General features: G+C 52.4%; 1 protein-coding gene across 1 annotated transcript; it reads right to left on the bottom strand.

Moving 5' to 3' along the window:
• Positions 1-802: 802 nt before the first annotated feature.
• spg11 (SPG11 vesicle trafficking associated, spatacsin) lies at positions 803-19,726 on the bottom strand (the record flags this gene model as incomplete). The annotated part of the gene is made up of 40 exons (XM_082540123.1): positions 803-1,207; positions 1,287-1,438; positions 1,666-1,821; positions 2,098-2,174; positions 2,281-2,449; positions 3,471-3,590; positions 3,866-3,999; positions 4,413-4,553; positions 4,675-4,879; positions 4,997-5,142; positions 5,928-6,663; positions 6,924-7,138; positions 7,225-7,390; positions 7,714-7,821; positions 7,935-8,135; positions 8,433-8,714; positions 8,830-8,989; positions 9,212-9,320; positions 9,572-9,780; positions 9,890-10,052; positions 10,376-10,442; positions 10,530-10,694; positions 10,806-10,951; positions 11,052-11,158; positions 11,375-11,578; positions 11,819-12,014; positions 12,083-12,291; positions 14,311-14,438; positions 14,553-14,624; positions 14,950-15,126; positions 15,234-15,409; positions 15,488-15,643; positions 15,961-16,093; positions 16,299-16,444; positions 16,768-17,165; positions 17,291-17,428; positions 17,770-17,980; positions 18,534-18,761; positions 18,836-19,023; positions 19,512-19,726. 40 exons carry the CDS (start codon positions 19,724-19,726, stop codon positions 1,033-1,035), a joined length of 7,284 nt encoding a protein of 2,427 aa, XP_082396249.1. The 3' UTR covers positions 803-1,032.
• Between the last annotated feature and the right edge of the window lie 19 nt (positions 19,727-19,745).

The following is a 19,745-nucleotide window of genomic DNA, read 5'->3' as shown; positions in this document are numbered from 1 at the left end:
TTTAATCCCAGCATCCTCAGCTCAGCAGGCTCGGTGCACTCTGCAGCTTATTACCAGCTCTGCCTGCAGCAGAGATGAGCACAAATGCTGTAACACATTCAAAGGAAATGACACGAGGAGCTGAAACAGCTGATCATTACACAGGCCTGGACTGCCACCTAGTGGAGGAAGAGAGAACTGCCTCTCACGACCGTTTGCGAGGAGCTGCAGGCAAAAACATCCTGAAATTTCAGGCTGTTTCACTGCCGTGGAGCCAGCTGGGTTCCAGACTTTTCTCATTTCACACTCATTTAACATCCCTGTGACTCTGGGCCTTACTCCACCTGGCCTCACCTGTGCACCACCTCTATTTTCTATTCCTCTACAGAGACATGGTATGCAGTGGGGACTGTGAGATGTCATGCATGTCTCCTTTTTGAAGTTATTCACTCAGTTTCCAGAACTGAAAAATGAAGCCAATGCTAAAGTGCTAAAAGCTGCAGTTCTTCTAATGTCCACTAGGGGCTCCAGCAGCGAGCCAGGCCCCTGGTCGAGACAGCTCTGGCCTCTGTGGGTAGCTCCTCTCTTCATAACTGTGCGGTGGTGAGTCAGCGGTCTGAATGGTGTTTATGCTGAAGGTTTGCATTATTAGGGGCGTGGCCTGACAGGTGGATGGTGGCAGAGGAGGCTGTAATGAAATGCACTGCGTTTATGCTGCTGGAGCATTTTTAGTTAAGTGTAGTGAAAGATGTCTGAGTGAAAGTCGAGATTTATCTGATCTTACTGAACACGGACGCGCTGGAGTTACAGGAAACACCCAAAGTAGTTGAAAGAGCATGTTTAATGTTCACGTTCATGTGTTTCTACAAAGACTTTGTGCTTATTTAACCACCGATGAGCCAGGAAACTAAATCCTGGTCACCCAGTGAGAAAGAAATCATCCATCAGGTGAGAAGGACACACGGCATTTTTCTACTAACACATCCTGTACATCCACAGTGTTTCCTGTCGTTGGCGGTTATTGATCACGACGATGCTGCGGCCAGGCAACGATCAGCTGCCCAGCCTGTCGCTCAGGTAGCTCGATGTCTTGGCGTCCTGCAGCAGCATCTTGGTGATGTCGTGCAGGTTCTGCTGGTACGCCAGCCTGTAGCGGCTGTACACGTTGTCGCAGTAAGTCAGCAGGCGCTTGACGTTGGAGGTGACGCTGCCGGGAGCGCCGTCCAGCCTGAAACACACACACTGCAGGTCAGTCCACGTCAAATTTTGGCTGTTGTCAGGTCGTTTTTCTGTGGTAGGAGTCTTACTTTTTGAAAATGTCCTCAAACAGGGTGGAGGTGAGCGGGCGGTGGCGTTTGAGCTCTTCCAGGTAACCGAAGTCTCCGTTCAGGACGACCTTCTGGTACAGAATCTCCGCCCAGTCCGGACTGTAGCCGTACGCCTCCGACACCACGAACACCTGAGACACAGGAAACACCGTCATGGCGGCTCCGCCGATAGTACGCAACATTAGAACCACCTCCCGAGTCCCGGGATCACATGTGGAGAACAAATCAACAGCTTGAACTTTTCTTCAAGTCCTTAAATTTGAAGCGCCCTGCTTCCAACCAATCAGCTTCAAGAAGTGATGGAGTTGCTGCTTCAGACAGGTGGAGGTTTGTGGAAGGAAGGACAACAGGAACCCACCTGGTAGCACCGCGGCAGCGCCATGGCGGCGCTCAGCAGCTCAGCAGGTCGCAGGTTGATGATGCGCAGGTCTGATCCCTGATTCAGGAAGTGGAGCTGAAGAGCGACCAGCTTAGCTGTGCGGATGCAGCGAGTCGCCTGACGCACACACGAATCCTGACACGCACACACACACACACACACACACACGCACACACACACACACACACACACACACACACACACACACACACACACACGCACACACACACACACACACGCACGCGCACGCACACACACACACACACACACACACACACACGCACGCACGCACACACACACACGCACACACACGCACACACACGCACACACACGCACACACACGCACACAGAGTCAGGTCCTCTCAGGACGTTAAAGACAGGAACAGGAAGCTGTGGGAGGAGCTCGGGTACCTTGGAGAAGCTCTCTGCCGCGTCCTTCAGCAGACCCAGCACTTTGGCCAATGAGCTCTTCAGCTCCGGCGTGATGACTGAAACACAGGAAGTAAGACTGGGATCAGACCAGAGGAAAGAACCAATCGTGGAGGCTTTGGTGAGTTTTTGGCGTTGGCCGGCTCTCAGCGGGCGCTCGCTCACCCCAGGCCTGAGACTCGATCATCTTCAGCTGCGTCCTGGCGGCTATTTCGTGGTTTTCTCCGATCTCCCTCCTCATGGTGAAGCACAGTGCCACCATGTTATACTTCTCGCTGTCTGCGGGGAGGCAGCGCTTTATGTAGTCCAGCAGAGCCGACTTCAGACTGGAGCTCTGCAGCGAGGGAGCGAGCGACAGCGTGAGTTCACTCGACTTATGGACACGCTGCAGGATGTTTCCCCATCCGACTGTTCCAGACCAACAACTCTCTGCAGTGCTCTCACATGTACCCAGGTAGAATCATCAGTAATTAGTTATTATAGACCTGTTTCTACTCTTTCCTGTCACCGCCCTTACAGTGAGAGCCAGTCAGGGTTGTCTATGAAGGTCCTCAGTCGTCCCGCTCATCGTTGTCTGAGGAGCCTGGAGAGAAAAAGCCTCCGGACTTCTTTAAGTTTCCTTCAAGACTTTTTATCCGAGAAGCTTCTTCAGTTCTCAGAGGAACTGTGTCATCTGTGTCCACTGTGAGCGACCATCTTTGAACAGAGGGCGGGGCTTACAACACCAGCTGTCTGCCACCTATAATCCAGTTCTGAGATCCTTCCCAGGCGCCTTAACGCCCACTCACATCCTGGGCCTTCTGACCTCAGTGAGTCACATGATGGGGCCAGGTTTCACCTGAAACCCTGGCTGATTGTGACCCACACCTGTTTTCACACCTCGGCTCGTGTGATTAGGCAGAGGATCAATAGGGGGTCCGTGACCCTCTTGGGGGGACACTCTCACAGGGCTTAAATCTGGGACGGTTTCTCTGTACAGCTTCTCGGATGAAACGTCTCCAAGGAAACTTAAAGTCCGGACGCTCTTCTTTCCAAGGTCCTTAGACCAGTGAGTCAGAACCAATCAGAGCGCAGGAACAGCTCTTACTGAAGTCATCCATGAGCTGAAGCTCAGCAGATTCAGCTGCGCTTCTTCTTGATCTCTGCTGATTTTAATCCTTCGTTGGTTTAACAGGTCAGGTTCTTGATTGGCTCTCACTCGTGTGCAGACTCGCTCGTCTCAGCAGCAAATCTCTGAACTTTCTCTGAGGAACAGGCTGCACGCTGACCTGAGATCAGTTAGAGCTGATCCACATTCAAAAGCAACTCTGTGTGTGTGTGTGTGTGTGTGTGTGTGTGTGTGTGTGTGTGTTGACCTGTCCTCTGTCTGTGTCCACCTTCTTCCTCAGCAGCATCTCGAAGCAGTGGTTCTGATGCAGCAGATCGAAGATGTACGTCATCTCGTTATACCTGCCGATACCTGTCAGCAGACGGACCTGCACACACACACACACACACACACACACACACACACACACACACACACAGGAAAACTTACTTTTTTTCGTCTGTAATCCAACTTTGAACCCAGTAACTGAGTAGAAAGTATCCACGGCTGGTTTGTGTAATGATAGTCACTCAAATCACTCAAGCATTTTTTTCTATCAGCTGGCACGACGTGTACGCACCGGGACGCTACGACGCAGTAATTAACATGCGTGCAGCAGCACCAGCATGAAGGGGAACAGTGGATCTGTGTTTGGGGGCTCACCAGCAGGCTGTAGTGCCCTCCTGGAGCCAGGTAGGTGTGGCTGAGGTGACGGGCGGCTTGGAGCACTCTCACGATCCCCTCCATGTTGCAGGTGAGACTGAAACAGTCGTGCGCCACGATCAGCAGCTCCACAACTACAGGAGACAAAAAGGAAGGGGGCTTGCAGTTCTTTTCAAAATAAGACGCCGAGCCTCGTAAAACCACCTCCCAGCTGGAAATGGAAGAACTTGAAGCATCCTGATCAGACTCTGAAAGTCCAACCGCACATGTGCAAAACTCATCCCACAGTTTTATTATCACAGTTTGTCATATGAAGCTTTTATACTTTGTCACTGTTTATGAGTACGTGTGTAAATGTGCATTAGTGTGCATGACAGGACGAAGCCATAACAAGGTAAACATTAAAATCAAGAACATTTCATGCTTCTTATTCAGAAACCAACACTGTTCATTTGCTTTGTGGCCTCTTGGGGGCAGCAGAACACAACAAAACAGCTCTTTACACTCGAGGTGTATTTGTGTGTGCGCGCATGTGTGTTTGTCGTACTGCAGTTCAGGTCCCTCAGAGGAACAGAGTTGAGGTGCTCCAGCAGTTTGAGTCCCACCAGGTTCGGGTCGTCACATAGTTTGATCAGCTGCACCAGCGCGTCCCTGCCCTCCAACGGTCTGAAAATGTGCTTTTCCACCACTAACACACACACACACACACACACACACACACACACACACACACACACACACACACACATTACCTGGATGCTGAGGCCTAACACTGGAGAACTTTTCAAACCTGAGACGTGCTCTCTCACCTGGCTGCAGCTCCTGGGTGGAGGCCAGCAGCGCCTGAACCATAGCGGAGGAAATGAGCTCAGCCACGGCGTCTGCAGACAGACCCTGAGCTTTGACGAAGGCCCGAGCCTTCCTGAAGCGCTCCGGCTGCTCGGACAGCAGCAGCTTCTCCAGCACCGAGCAGGGCTCCTCCCTGCAGATGCTGCTGAAGGAGCACTGCAGCTCCTGAGGAGACGGGGTCGGACACTCCGGTAAACTTCACACAGTTTTATAAAGAAACGAGCAGAGCAGACGGTTCTGCAGGAACGTTATCAAATCACCCGACGGGAGCCGGTTAGATACCTTGGAGAGCTGGTAGAGGCTGAGGACTTGTTTGCAGTAGTTGTTGCCATGGCGGCACTGATCCACCAGTTTCTGGAGCTGGACGGCGACCTCATCTTCGGGGAGGGGGAGCATCACAAAGGAGGACAGGCTGCTGACTGAGGGAGCTGGAAAAGATGGTATTCATACTGTAATTACTGGATTAAAAACAATAACAGTTTGTGCCCAGCGTGTAAACTGCTGCCCGCATCGAGTCCTACGTGTATTTATGAGCTGCTCTGCCACCGACTCGTCTCAGATTTGAACCCTTGTGGTGTGTTCGGGTCAAAAACGACCCCTAGGTGTGTGGCAAACAAGTGTATGGGAATCCTGAGGACAACACAAGGATGGAGAGGATTTCTCATGGCAGTTAAAGGTCAAAGGTCGTTGAGTTCGGTGGCCTCGGGATCTCATCTCTGCCTTTTCTGGATAATGTGGTTCTGCTGGGTTCATCGAGCGATGACCTCCGACTGCACTTCCATGAGCTGAAAGGACGACACCACAGATGGAAGCAGCAGGAAGTGGAGCTGCCGTTCCTCCACAGCTGAGGTGGTTCGGGGATCTGACCGACATGTGTCCTGGATGAACCTAGGTCAGGTGTTTTTGGGGCATGTCCAACCAGGAGGAGAGCAGCACAGACCCAGGACAGAAACACAACATTACCAAGCTGGGAGAGGGTCGCGTGGGTGGTTACCGTTACTGCTGACCCCAAAGACAAAGACTTGGACAGATGGGAGAAGATGGACAGATGCATGTTGTCCTATTACACGAGTAGTTGGAATGCAGTTGAGAAAAATAAATATACAGCATCAAAAGCTTCAATATTTTGTGCTTAATTAAAAAAATCTGTTTTCTGGAAGTTCTGCTCGGAGGATATGTGCTTTATGTGAACTGAAGGTCAGAGGTCACTTACAGCTCGTGATGCTTGCCCTCGCGGGAGCTTCAGAGTCGTCCTCCGGCGGTTCGTCGCTCAGCTCTCCGGATGCCAGGCCTCGGCAGCGCAGCACCAGCCACACGTCCGGGTGGTACAGGGAGAAATAACGGCACACCCGGCTGGCTTCATGGATGCTGCCGTCGTCTAACAGCTGACCAATCAGAGCGGCCAGAACGCTCCTCTCCTCTGGACTCAGCGCCGACTCAGCATTAGGCTCCTCCTGCTCGTCGGAGGGACCGGGCAGTCCCTCCAGCGCGAGGTACCCCTCGGTGTTCAGCTGAGTTATGTTGGAGAAGGAGAACTCCTTCATCAGCGCCTTGTGCGTGTTCATTTCAGGGTTGACGGCCGGCGGCGGCAGGTTAAAGACGCTCTCCTTCTCCATGGCGACGGTAAGGATGCGTCTGCGGATCCGGCTGAGCCACTGCTCTTTCTCCAGGCTCTCCAGTTTGTCCACGGGAGCCGGGGTGATCCGGGAGAGCCAGTGGGCGGCGAGCCCGAGCAGCAGGCAGTGCTCCTGGATGTCCAGCAGGTCCTCCGGAGCCTCCAGAGACCCTGGAGCGCCGGCCTCAGCCTGCGACAGGAAGAACTGGGAGGCGGGGTCTGGATCGGTGGCGTCGGCCTCCAGCTGCTCGTGACATTTCTTCCAGAAGCCGGCGCGGGTCTCGAATCTGCCCCACTGCCGCTTGGACCTCTGAGAGCTCACCTCCTGAAGGAGCTGAAGGAGAACCGAGGGAAGCTGCTGTTAACTTTAAAGGGAAGCGTCTCAGATTCCTCAGCCACACAGCACAAAGACTTTATACTGGGTAAACTGGGCCCCATTTACAACAAACCAAACAGAGGAAATAGAGCTCGACTCTCAGTGGTGTGCAGGACCTCTCGTCTTCTGTGTCAGTAAATCAGTTTTTGAGACGTCACAGATAAATGATAGATTTTAAAGCATGCACGAAGAAGACCGAGTGTGCAGGTGGGTCGCACCTGGCTGAGCAGCAGACGGTGCACGGGCAGGCCGGCCAGCTGGGCCACCTGTCGCGCCTGGCTGTAGCACCCCCTCGCTTGCAGAGCGTCTACGGTCGCCTGGAACTCCTCCTGCTGGACGGAGGGAGAACTGCTCTGCAGGAGCCTGGGAGATATGCTGACCTCTGACCCCTGAAGCAACTGACTCAGCTGGTTCAGCTTCCTGAAATCTGGACCTTCAAATGAAAGAGAAAATGAGAAACTCAGGTTCTTCCAGAGAGTTGATGAAGCGGGTAGCTGCAGACCGTCGGGCACAGCTCACCGTTGGATTTGAGGAGTTTGTCGACGTCGGCAAGGAGCTGCAGCAGCCGGTGGATGTCGTACTGCGAGGAGCAGCGCTGCAGCATCGTGAGGAGCAGCACCGAGGCCTGGCTCTCAACCCACTGCAGGGGGAGGCCACCAGGGGGCGCAGGACCACCGTTTCTCAGCTACATAAGGAGAGAGGCAGATTAGAGACCCTTTGTTTAAAAAGCTGCTGGGTCGGGCTTCTGTCCCTGAATGACCCATCAGTTCAGAGCAATAATCACCAGCATCTACTGGAACAGCAGCAAGTGTGAGAAATCAGTTTGTAAGTAGCTGACAAATGTGACGTAGACAGAGTAAAAGTTAAAAACAGAAGCTCAGTTCTCGTGGTCGCTAACAGATGATGAGGAAAAACATGCGTTCAGGTAAACTAAAGGACGGATGGACTGATGAGGAAGGCCTGTCTTTGTCTTTTGTGTCGGGCACTGGAGCAGTCGGCCGGACTCACAGCGATGAGGGTCCGTTGGAAGTCCAGCAGCTTCGACTTGGCCTCAGTGAAGTTTCTGTAGTCGCAGCACAGCTCAAACATCCTGAGCACCAACACCAGAGGACAGTCCTGAGAGTCAGACGGAAAAACAACGAGTTTGTTGTTTTTCTGATGCGACGAAGTGTTGAACGTTGACCACAACTGCAGCGGTCAGACCAATGGTGACTGAGGCGTGTTTTTACCTTCTGGAAGAGCTCGAAGCCTCGCAGGAGGGGCCTCACGAGGCTCCGGCCCAGGAGCGTCTTCCAGATGATGGAAAGGTCGTGCACGGTCCAGTCGTGATGCTGCGGCGCCTGAGCCAGGTGGGAGGTGGCTTCCTTGGCGGTGACATCATCGACAGAGGTCAGCACCCACACACAAAGGCACGGCAGCAGCTCTGCTCCCTGAAAACATCAGGTTTCAAACATGTTTGTACTGCGGTACATGCATCACAGAGGAGCCTGTACAGGTGAAGGTGCAAACAGCACTCTCTCTGAGCACTTGCTCAAGTTTTACGCAACTTGTTTTCCACTGTTCATGCTCCACTGGATGCATCAGAGAGTAACTTGCTCCGATGTATCGTAGCACAGATCAAACCACCAACCTACCGATTAGCAAACGGCCTGCTCTACCTCCTGAGCTGAGCCCTGTAACTTTGATAATGACTGGAAAGGATAGCTGGGTGTGTTTCGCTCCCTTACCTGCATGCAGGCAGCCAGTACCGCCAGCGTCGGGCAGCGCTGCACCAGCGCCTCCTGCAGGAGGTATCTGCAGGGTGCCGGCTCCTCCTGGCTCTGCAGGAGCACCTGGAACATCTCCCCAGGGCGCTCCGGGCTCCCTGAGACCGCCTCCTCAGTTCTCAGAACCGAATGCTGCTCATCAGAGTCGCAGCTCTTCCGCTTACAGTAAACCTGCAGGTCCTGAAACGCCAAGCTCAGGTGGGCCTGGAGGGTGGGGCCAAACTGAGCTGCTAGCGACCTCACCTGGAGGAAGAACCAGACGTAGATGTTTGAGAGAGATTAATGTTTATGAACCTGCAGGGCCAGGCTGACCGTGCAGAGGGTACTGCTGTGTGTGTGTGTGTGTGTGTGTGTGTACCTGCTGAGGCGGGAAGTTGTGCAGTTGGACAAATAACAGGAAGTGGATGAACTGTCCGTCATGGGCACAGTGGGCGGGGTAAACGGAGCTCAGCTGCAGGTTGTGGAGCTGACAGAACTGAACGGCCAGCGCCCACTCCTGAGCCGCCTCGTACGACGACCTGACACACACACACACACACACACACACACACACACACACAGAAACCTCAGCCTGTGTTTAAGGTGTATGAAGTGCCCATTTAACCTTTACACAAAAACAGGAAGCAAGCCTTGTACTTCCTGTTTAAAAAATACTTCAATAACACAATAAAAGTCTATTTCAGACATTTCCGAGCTGCAGAGCACGTCACACTACAATGCATCAACGAGGCGGGGCTGACCTGCTGATGCCTCTCTGCTCCAAACCGTCTGTTACTGCAGCTTCCAGGTAACCAATCAGCTCCTCTGCTGCTCCAGGCTCCGCCTCCACCAGTTTCACACCTTTAGACACTTAATGAGACAGCAGAGGGGAAATGTAAAAGCAAACACCTGCAGTTCCTCTAATGTCCAGCAGAGGCGCCACAGTGAGTCCATGTTCAAACTACAGCCTGATAGAAAAGCTCATTTTCCCCTTTACACATTTGAAGGCATCGGGCTACTTCCTGTTCCATATACATAAAGCATTTTATGTATATGTGTGAACTTCTGTAAGAATGTGTGTGTGTGTGAGTTTGTGTGCGTGTGAGTGTGTGTGTGTGTACCCAGAGTGTGCAGATGCTGTGTCGGGCTGCTGTGTGTGTTGCGTTGGTTCCAGTGCTGCAGGATTGCGTTCATGGCTCTGATGTCGACCCTCAGCTTGAGGCTGCAGACTCCCAGCAGCTCACAGAAACAAACGGCGGCCGACGCCACAGACGGCGCATTGAAACGCTGCAGGGCCGACCTGGACGCTCGCCGCGAGGCCTCCTGCAGCCTGGGACACATGACGCTGATGCTTAGCAGAAGGACGATGTTCCTGCGTGGTGTCCTCGCACCATTACACTTTCCTCACAGAAGCTCTGAAACGAGCGTGCGGTACTCACGTTAGCCTGACGTCCCCGCTGCCGCTAAGCTGCTGGACGAGGAAGGTGGCGTAGGCGAAAGATGGCCGACCGTGGTGGAGGAAGTAGAGATAGTCCAGATTCTCTTTTAGAGCGAACCTTTGGACCAGGTGAGGGCTGGAGAAGTGAGGCAGCTCTGATGTTTCTGTGGAGAATCATCACAAACAGGAACATTTAAAATCTTACATGTCAAACGTCTTCAGCTCATCCTCCGCCACATGCACCGCCTTCACGACCTCTGCTCCTTGCAGCTTCACCTTTCCACCTGTCTCCCTTCCTCTACAGCACCTCCCCCTCTGCAGGGTATCTTTTACCTGCTTCCTACTCTCACCACAGATCACAGTCACACTCAATTTAAAGAAAACATCTGTTTTCTGCTTCTCAGTTTCCAAAGTTCAGAGGTTTTTGGGGGTGGGGCTTCCTGTCACCACCTGAGCCGTGACCTTCGTGCTGGCTTTCGGGTCTTACCTGTGGAGTTGAGGGTGTTTGCTGCCTGCCAGCCAAACAGCCTGGACGGGTCCAGAGGGTGGAGGGACTGGAAGGAAACACCAACGGGCCGTCAGAATACCGACAATAACGAGGTGAATACTAATGAGCTGGCAGGTGACGGGTGGGCGTTTACCTGCAGCAGGTGGTACACGGAGATGTCGGAGGGCGGGCCGTTTCCTCGGGGGACGGCAGGGAACAGGGCGGCCCTCAGTTTGGGATGTGGGGCCAGCGCCATCTTCAGCAGCTGTGGGTCGACCGTCCTCTCTGACCTGCCTGACCTTTGACCCTGAGCCATCACCTGAAAGCACGGCGAGGAAACACTTCATCCTCCACCCTTCTTCATGTTTAACACCTGTCAGGGTTTTGTTTCCACACAGAGCAGCAGCTTCCTGACAGGAGCAGAGTTTACCTGGTCAATTCCTCCGGGGGCGAACATGATGGCGGCCAGCGTCAGCAGACTGTGACCCTCTAACAGCAGACTGCTGAGAGACGCCTGGCTGCCAGGTAATAACACCTGAGCACTGGTTAGACTGGCCTGGAACACCAGTCCTGGATCTGCAGCAGAGAACGAGGACAAAGCACGATGAAGAAAGGATTGAGGAGCGAGGAGGACGAGGAACGCGCTCAAACTGAGAGCGCAGAGTTCGGTTCCCACCTGACAGATCTCTGGTGATCTCCTGGATCCGCACCAGCATCTCGAACCAGGGCTGCCGCTCAGAGAGGCTCTGACTGCTCAGGAGGGAGCAGTTTCTGGGGGTCAGTCTGTGGACAGGAGGCCAGAGCTCATAATGGGGTCACCATAAGGTCGACCCAACAACAACACATACGGAGACAAACCCAGCAGTCATGTGACCCCCTATGAGTTTGGCAACAGTGAGAAGGAAAAACTCCCTTTTAACAGGAAGAAACCTCAGACAGAAGCAGGCTCAGGGAGGGGCGGGGCCATCATCAGCACTTACATCACATCATATCACACACCTGTAGTGCTCCAGGTAGGTGTAGAGCAGGTACTGAAGGTTGTGCTCCAGACAGAAGGTGATAAAGACGCCGTGGAGGTCGAGCCCGAGGGGGGAGCGGTACTGAGGGATGGGAGGAGAAGAAGACATCACGCCTCCACCCTGAGCCAACCTCCACAGCAGCTGCTCCAGGTGTGCCAGCTCGTCCGGGATGAACACGCCTCTCCTGCAGGAAATAAAACCCTGTGGTTATTTTCTTGCACCGTGCCAGCTGCACAGCTGATATGCTGGTTGGTATCAGGCTAAACTGGAGACGGTGGGCGTGCGGTGTCCCGGTGTACACGGGAGCTTCTGGTCACGTCTGTGTGGTCAGAGTTTGGTCTTTTGGATGCAGGTGACCTCATCGCTGCTCACAGTGGAGCTGTGATGAACCAGGACACCTGTGCACAAACGTCTGTGTTTGTACCTGGCCAGCAGGTCCAGGATGTTCTCCCTCATGTAGCTGCTGCAGGCCGTGCTGTCGTTCACCAGTTCTGGGGTTAAGTCCGGCCACCGGGGGGTGCCAGAGGTCTCCGTATTCTGGATCCAGTCGACCACGCGGCGCTGGTCGTGCAGGGCGGTCAGATAACGCCACAGCACTGAAGCGTCGCAGGCTCTGAGCTCTAACGGAGAAAAGGAGGTTAACACTGAACGGAGACTTATTAGAATCTGACCCCGACCCGGGTTCTACCTGCGTGCTGCAGTCTGGACAGGAGGACGGCTGTCCGGCAGCTCTGGTCCCAGTTCTTCACCCAGTCCAGTCTCAGTGTCCTCCAGAGACCCCCCCGCTCCTCCTCCTCGTCTTCCCGAGGCCTCCTCTGCACCTCCAGCTCTTTCAGAACCTCCTCACCGCCTCCCTCCTTACGAGCCATCCGAACAGTCCCGGAAAGTTTTTGGATTCTCAAAGTCAAAAACAAAGAGTTTGTGTTTACTCAGAGGTTTAACGTCTGAAAGAGTCGAGGGGCGGGTTAGAGGAGATAAAGAGAGAATTCGGAGGGTTCAGAGGAGGGCAGGTAACAAAAACAGAGCCGAAACAAAGCAGCTGAGAGCAGGATGGGGATGTTTGTAAGATGAAACAGGAGGCTGAGGAGGAAGCTGAGGAGAATTAATGTCTGTTCGTCCTTCATAACCACGGTGGGAGGAAGCAGAGTCAGAGCATTTATAATGCAACTACCTGACCAATAATATGGCTGCTGTGAGGTTACCGTGCCAACAGACTGTCCAGTCAAATTATAGCATTGTGATTGGATGTCACAGATTAGCAGGTGTCTGTGTGATGCTCGCAGTCTGCTGGCTGCACAAACAAACATGGCGGTTAAACATGAAGCTTTAAAACCAGCTGATTGCCTGACGGTGAATGTGCCATTTTCCATTTACAGTTTATGCATCTACACGACAGCAAAGACCTCCGAGGAATATTCAGACCTGATTTTCCATAAATGTGTTCACAGTGTTTGAGATCAAATGTGAAATAATGTAATATTTGACTGCTTTATGATGACTGGTATGATGAAGCCCATCAGCCAACGTGGATGTTTTTACTGATGGAAGCTGATAGAGCAGAAACTTTGTGTATTTTTCAGTTAGAAGTAAACTAGGCTTTCAGCGTGACCACAGTCACATCACAGACTGTGGAAAAGTCTGAAACTCCTCACATTAATCCCACCTGTAGGATGGAGCCCTTACACATCTTACCCAGGTGTTACCTATGACTAGGGCTGCCACGATTAGTCGACTAGTCACGATTACGTCGACTATTAAAATCGTCGACGACTGATTTAATAGTCGACGCGTCGTTTGAAGCTTTGTAAGATCCCAAAAGACGCAGGAATAAGTAGCAGGATTTAAGAGTGTAATAACGGACTGAAACAGAAGATGGCAGCACTGCATGTACAAGGATGTCAGCTACCGTTAAACCCCGAAGAAGAAGAAGCTGTGTCCCAGAATTCGTAGCGCAGCCCTGCTCAGTTTCCAACAATGGCGGCAGCTAGTTAGTTTTAATATTACTCTTATTATTCTTTCTGGGTCACAAAATAAACGTTTAACATATTTTCAGGTGAGAATGTAGCTGTGGAAACCTCAAATATCTGCTCAGTTTATCAAGACACCACATATTTTCAAAAGCGCTCCGACGTTTTCGGAGACGTCTGTTACCCACTAGCTCGATAGCTAGCCGGGGGCTAGGTCACTAGCGCTGTGAGAACACCGGACTCCCAGCAAATCGTTTTCAAACCCACCGCCGTCTTTCGCTACTCAGGTTAAACATGATATATGAGTCACTTAGATAACTTAATTTTATTGTTTGGCTTTCTTTAGTATTTTATTTGTTCCTGAGTAAATCAGTTTGTCTGAGATTAAAGTTATAGTTTTTACACAGCTGAATAAACGTCAAGCAGACAGCTGATTATCAGAAGTGTGAGATGCTGGAGAATTTACTCCGGTGTCCTGTTATATTTTAGATAGCAAGGAGTTTATTAAACTTCACCGAAACAATCTGCAAATTTCATTAAAATTTAATAAACTATCATCTTGTCTTTATTTTTAGTTAGCACAGACCTTAAACACTTAAAGCTGTAAGCTAATGATAGTTATATAAGAGCAGATGCTGCTGGTGCAAGAAGCTGTACGTTTACGTCCAATGGATGATGATCTGATTAGTCGACTATCAAAATAGTCACAGCCCTACCTATGACCCTGAAAAAGCTCAGGATTTAGCTGTAAGCTGTAACATCTGTGCAGCATACTAACTACTAGGTCAGCTTCCAGAAGCTGACCAATCAGAAAGAAGCAGGTTTTTGGGTGGGCGGTGCATAAAGAGACAGGAGCTAACACGTCCACAACACAGACGTCTGCAGTGTGACAGAGAGCCACTCTGATTGGTGGAACTCTGTGCTGTGGATTCAGCAAGCAGCTGTTTACCCTTGATGCGAGGTACTTCCTGTGCAGCGGACAGCCGGCCGCGACCCCAGCTTCTCCATCTCCCCGATGAACTCGACACTCTCCTTCTCTTCCTCTGGGAAGTAACTCCGACTGGACAGCTCATCCACCTGTGCAACAAGTAGGAACAGTTTAGAGGTCGGACGGGGACGAACGTAAACATTCACAGAAACAAACGGAGAGCATGCTTCAAAGTAAAATAGCGGGAAACACGCCACACTCACCATCAGCTCCCTCAGCTCCTTGTCATCCGTGTGGAGGCAGATAAGGTGGAGCTGCTGCTTCACACTGAAACCCTGCAAACCCAAACACAGACCGCTCAGCCTCGACGCAAAAAGGATCGACGAATCGGCTCGCAGAGCCGGGGTCCAGGCCCCGCTCCGTTTGAGACTGTGGACTCAGAGTCTCTGTGACATCATACAGATCCCAGAGCAGATAAACTGGCCCACAGGCTTTACTCCTACACCCGCGGCCACATTATTAGAAACGTTGGTCGTGTTTGCTCGAACAGGAGATAAAAAACAATCGGTACTTTTGTCTTTACTTCTCTTCTATGAGGCTCATCTTTGCTCTTTTCCTGATAACCTGTAGTTGAACGTGTGTGATGTCAGCTGCTCTCACCATGTTGGCGAGGAGCGTGTTGGCGGTCTGCAGGTCTCGGCGCCGCAGGCAGGAGGAAACTTGCCGCAGACCCTCCCTCCTCAGAGCCGGCAGGTGACATTCGGGCCGGTTCTGCCTCCGCAGGACTGCCTGAGCTCTTGGGATCTGATTGGTCAGGATGGACTGATGGACCACTTCCTGCAGCATGAACACAGAACAACACTTTTCAGATTTTCACACATTTTTTTAGCATCACAGGAAGGTTACTGCGGTTATGGGACCAAAGAAAAGCGTCTAAATCTGACCTCTGCTGAGAGCTGCTCCCACTCGTCCCGCTGAGCCTCCTCCTCGGCCGGAGCCGCAGCTCTGGTAGCCGACACATCGGGCCCTGCAGCCCAGGGGAATCTCTTCATGTAGCTCCTCAGCTCGGCGACGTATCGATCCAGAACGTTCATGCAGCTCTGCACGCCCGAGTCCTCGTCTGCAGACGCAGCAGAGCAGCGTCAACTCGGACACCTGTATTAATGCTCTGTGTGTGTGTGTGTGCTTGTTCTCTTACGGTGTGTGTTGGACAGCACGGAGCGGATCTGCGTGTTCACGAAGCTCAGGGTGATGTTGAGCAGCTGCTCGGAGAACTGTCGGCTCTGAGCTTCGCTGTTCGAGTCTCTGACGGCCGAACACAGCAGGTCTAAGGCGGGACACAGCTCCTGCACTCCTGCAGGGGCGACGGCTCGTTACACACACGATATCACAAAAAAATAAGAAATCAGGAAGGGGACAGATATTTGTATCACAGCAGTTTACCTCTAAGATTATGTGTTTTCTGATGTTACAGACTTGTTGTTAAACTGAACGATGCTTTGTGCTGTTGCTTCGTGTAATAAGCACCAACAAACTCTTTCCTGAACTCGTTTCAGGGAAAGTTGTTTTGGAAGATTTGCATTCAACGGCATCCACGTGCATCTGCGAGCAGTTTGCACGCTTCTCTGCTTGTGATCTAAAACGTGTGCTTGTAACGTGGCGTGCACGTACTGTCTGTGAGGCTCAGCGTGGAGGCGGCGGGCTGATCAGCAGAGCTGAACGCTGCCGCCGGAGGGTTCAGGACGTTTTCTTTGCTCTTCAGGTAGAAATCGACCGTGTCCAGCTGACGGTTCTTCAGTCCAGTCTGTGCAACAACAAAGAAGACAAACTGTTTGATGCAAATGTCATAAACAGTGGAAACAAAGTAGAATTTGTTTTTACTTTTCTTAATGAATAGATAACAGAGGTTTTTGTTTCAGGATTTTCTCTCTCACAGAACCATCAAAGATCTCAAAAATGTTTTCCTGTGATCAGAACGAGGTTTAATTAGATATACAGCTGTTTGCTACCTGCAGGGCGTGGATGGGGATGGAGCAGCGCCCCCAGCTGTTCAGGTGGCAGACTGCGTCCACTGTCGCCGCGCTGCCGAACAACATCAACCGGCTGAGCAAGTCCTGCTGCGATACGGAGAACAGGACCTGGAACACACCGGCCTCTGACACACACACACACACACACACACACACACACACACACACACACACACACACACACACACACACACACACACAGGATGTGAGGTTACTGGAGGCGGGGCTTGCTGATTTGATGCGGTCCCTGCCGTCTTTCCTTTCTTTCACAGAAACACGAGCTGTCAGGTGATCGCGCTGCTTCGACACAAACTGCAAGTTTTTGAAAATTACTTGGACAAAAAACCAAGTTGGATTCATTTGTGCAGAGTAACCGTGTGAACCTTTGGCGCCCTGTCGGGCTGCTGAGGCCATCACAGCAACAGTGACCTGGAGCGCGGCGACTTACTCTTCAGCAGCAGCCGATGCTGCCGCTCTCCACAGCGCTGGACCGGCGCTGCCTCGCCCGCCGCCTGGTGGTATCTCACGTTCCCGTACTTCATATCCCACAATGCAACTGTGGTCTGTTGGTTTCCCGGGCGGACGAAGGTCAGCAGAGCAGAGAACTCAGAGACGGTGAGCTGAGATGAAGCGGACGATTCGGGGACGGCGAAAGTGACGGTCATCCCCCCCGGAGGCACTCTGCTGTGGGACGAGGATGGAGCCAGGTGGGAGTCCAGGTGGGGGAGGGAGGAGAACCAAGAGGAGGTCCTGGGAGGCTGAGATGAAGAGAAGCAGGAGGAGGAGGAAGGAGCAGTGGCCTGTTTTGCTCTGCTGTACATGGAGTTGAGACGAGCCTCCCAGGAGCTGGAGTTGAGGTCAGAGGTGAAAGGTCAGAGGTGGACCTTTCTTAAAATAAATAACTATTTTAACAAACAAAAATCAAGAAAGTTTCGGTCACAGCTCATAAATCCAGACGCTCCGCAGCTTACCGGTCGGTGCTGAAGGTCGCTCCCAGGGCTGAGACGCTGAAGCTGGAGCTCGACAGGCTGTCCTGGTCTCTGGGGTGCTGCGGCTGAAGAGGGGGGCGTGACCGAGGGGCGGCGCACAGCAGGTGGTCCGGAAACATCCTGAAAGACAGATCATGACTCTGAAGTTTGCTCTGTGCCGTCTCTGCAGTGCAGAGCGGGATTAGCTCGCAGACGAGTCGGCGCCATTAGATTTTCCCTGTTTGATGCAGTTAATCGGTTTAATATTCCTCCAGCTGAGCCGGGAACCTCACGCACAGGATCAGAGCGCCGCAGACGAATCCACCCCGCCCTCGCCGTTTCTGCTTCTGTCACCATTCTGAGAATCTTTTCAGCACTTTATGGCTTTAATGTGACGCTTTTCACCTGAATCCCCACAAACAGACTCTAACACAGACACTACTCATCGAGATGCCTTCTACGTCATTGCACTGACTTTATACCTGAAGTAGTGGTTGAGGTCGACGGCGATGGCGGCATGGGACTGAGTGACGGCCACGGCTGTGCTCAGATCAGCCGACACCTGGAGGAGGCAGAAGGAGGCAGAGGAGGAGAAGGGGAAAGAGGTGAGCTCGTCCTCTGCTGGGCTGGAGCTCAGGTAGGCGGGCAGGCTAACGCTGGCCAGCAGAGTGCCATCAGAGACGCTGCACACAGCTGGAGGGGGTGGAGTTAAAGAAAAGGATGTATGGACAAAAACGAGGCGCTTTATTTCATGCATTCATGAAAGTTACACTGCAAACAATTTGAGAGGAATGTATTTAAATGCTTCATAAAAAGGAGAACTCCATCATCGATACACATCCCTCTTTCCTGTCTCTTAACTAAAGGGACGCTCTCTTGGACGTGTGCAGAGGACGGAGAGTGGATGATGAAGATGGAGCTGCCAGGCAGGAGGAAAACAGGAAGGCCTCAGAAGAGGTTCGTGGATGCAGCAAAGGAGGACGTGGTACTGGGATGGACCATAACAGCAGCAGCTGCAGGAAGAAATCACCCAGCGATGTCTGTTTTCATGAATTATGTTATTGTTGGGGGATCATCTGCAGGACTTCCACCGCCCGTCAGTGCACATTTGCCCTGATCTCGTGCTATGATGCACTTACTGGTGTTGTGACCTTCTGCACACTGTTACTCGTGCTGACCTGTTTAGGACGGTGTGTGAGTCATGAGCCATGTTCTCAGTGTGTAGCAGTGAGACCGTGAAGGATACATATGAGTCCAGTGGAGCTGAGGGCAAACAGGGTTTCCATGGAGACGCAGTGATGGACAGCAGAGCACGAGACGCTGTCGGCCAGCTCGACTCTGCAGCAGGATAACGTCTGAGGCTCCTCCTCCTCCTGCTGCCACTGTAGCTGCAGCAGCCAATCAGAGTTCAGCAGAGCGCAGCAGCGGGCAGTCACAAAGGACAACACCTGCACCGCCTGCAGCTCGCTCACACCTGGGAGCAAACACTCGGTCAGCTAATGCGACACGTTAATAGCCGCGGGTGGTCTAGACGGTTTTGGTACTCACTGGGGTCCTGGTCTCTGATGGTCTGCAGCAGGCGGTCTGCAGGATACTCACACACACAGAGAACGGAGGTGAAGGCCGACCGCTCAGCCCTGACCTCCAGCAGCTTCAGGTCACCCTGAGATCCCACAGCCAGCAGCCTGAAGCCGCCGACTCCCCGAGAGTGGACGGACACCTCCTCCCACGAAAAACTGTGAGCAGAAAGAAACTTTTAGAAAATCTGCTTGTTTACCTGCAGTCCTGGGCAGCCCTCACTAACCGACACAGCACAGGGAGGACGTCTGCTGACCTCCAGCTGCAGTATCAGCTGTCTTTGGAGGCATTTTACTGGCTTTTTGTCTCCGTTTGTGCAGCTGCACTCCACAGAGAGCCACGCACTGCAGTGCTTCAGCATACAAACACATGTTGGTGTTTTAGTAATACATGCATTTATTTTCAGCCCATTTTCTTATTGTGTGTGTGTCACATTACCCAAATCATGTAGATATTTTAGCAAACATCAAATAGTCAGAAATCACAGTTAAATGTTAGCTGGACAGTGCCAGGAGGAGCTCTGTTTGATGGCTTCTAGTTTAAACAGAGGATGTCTCAGATCCAACGCATTTTAATGTTAAACCAGTTACTCGGAGATTATTCAGCGTTATCACAGTCACTATCTGTGCGGTTCCTGCTGACTCACTCTCGGTAGCTGCCCTCCACTGCAGCCGGAGAAGCCTCTCTGTCCGCCGGGTCCCACACCACCAGCTGCCCCCGGACCCCCAGACATCCGAGCAGGGAGCCTCCAGGAGCAAGCTCGGCTTTCCGTACGTCCGCTACATCACCACAGTGCTGATTTTCCGGGATCACAGCTACCTCCGTGGATCCAGCCTGCAGCCGCTGATCCGCTTCCAACATCTTCGCGAGGTGAACCGGG

Source organism: Aulonocara stuartgranti (genome assembly GCF_965226115.1).
Source record: "Aulonocara stuartgranti genome assembly, chromosome: 7".
Taxonomy (NCBI): Eukaryota; Metazoa; Chordata; class Actinopteri; order Cichliformes; family Cichlidae; genus Aulonocara; species Aulonocara stuartgranti.
The sequence above is the reverse complement of the archived record's forward strand: the minus strand, read 5'-3'. Positions and strand labels throughout refer to the sequence as shown.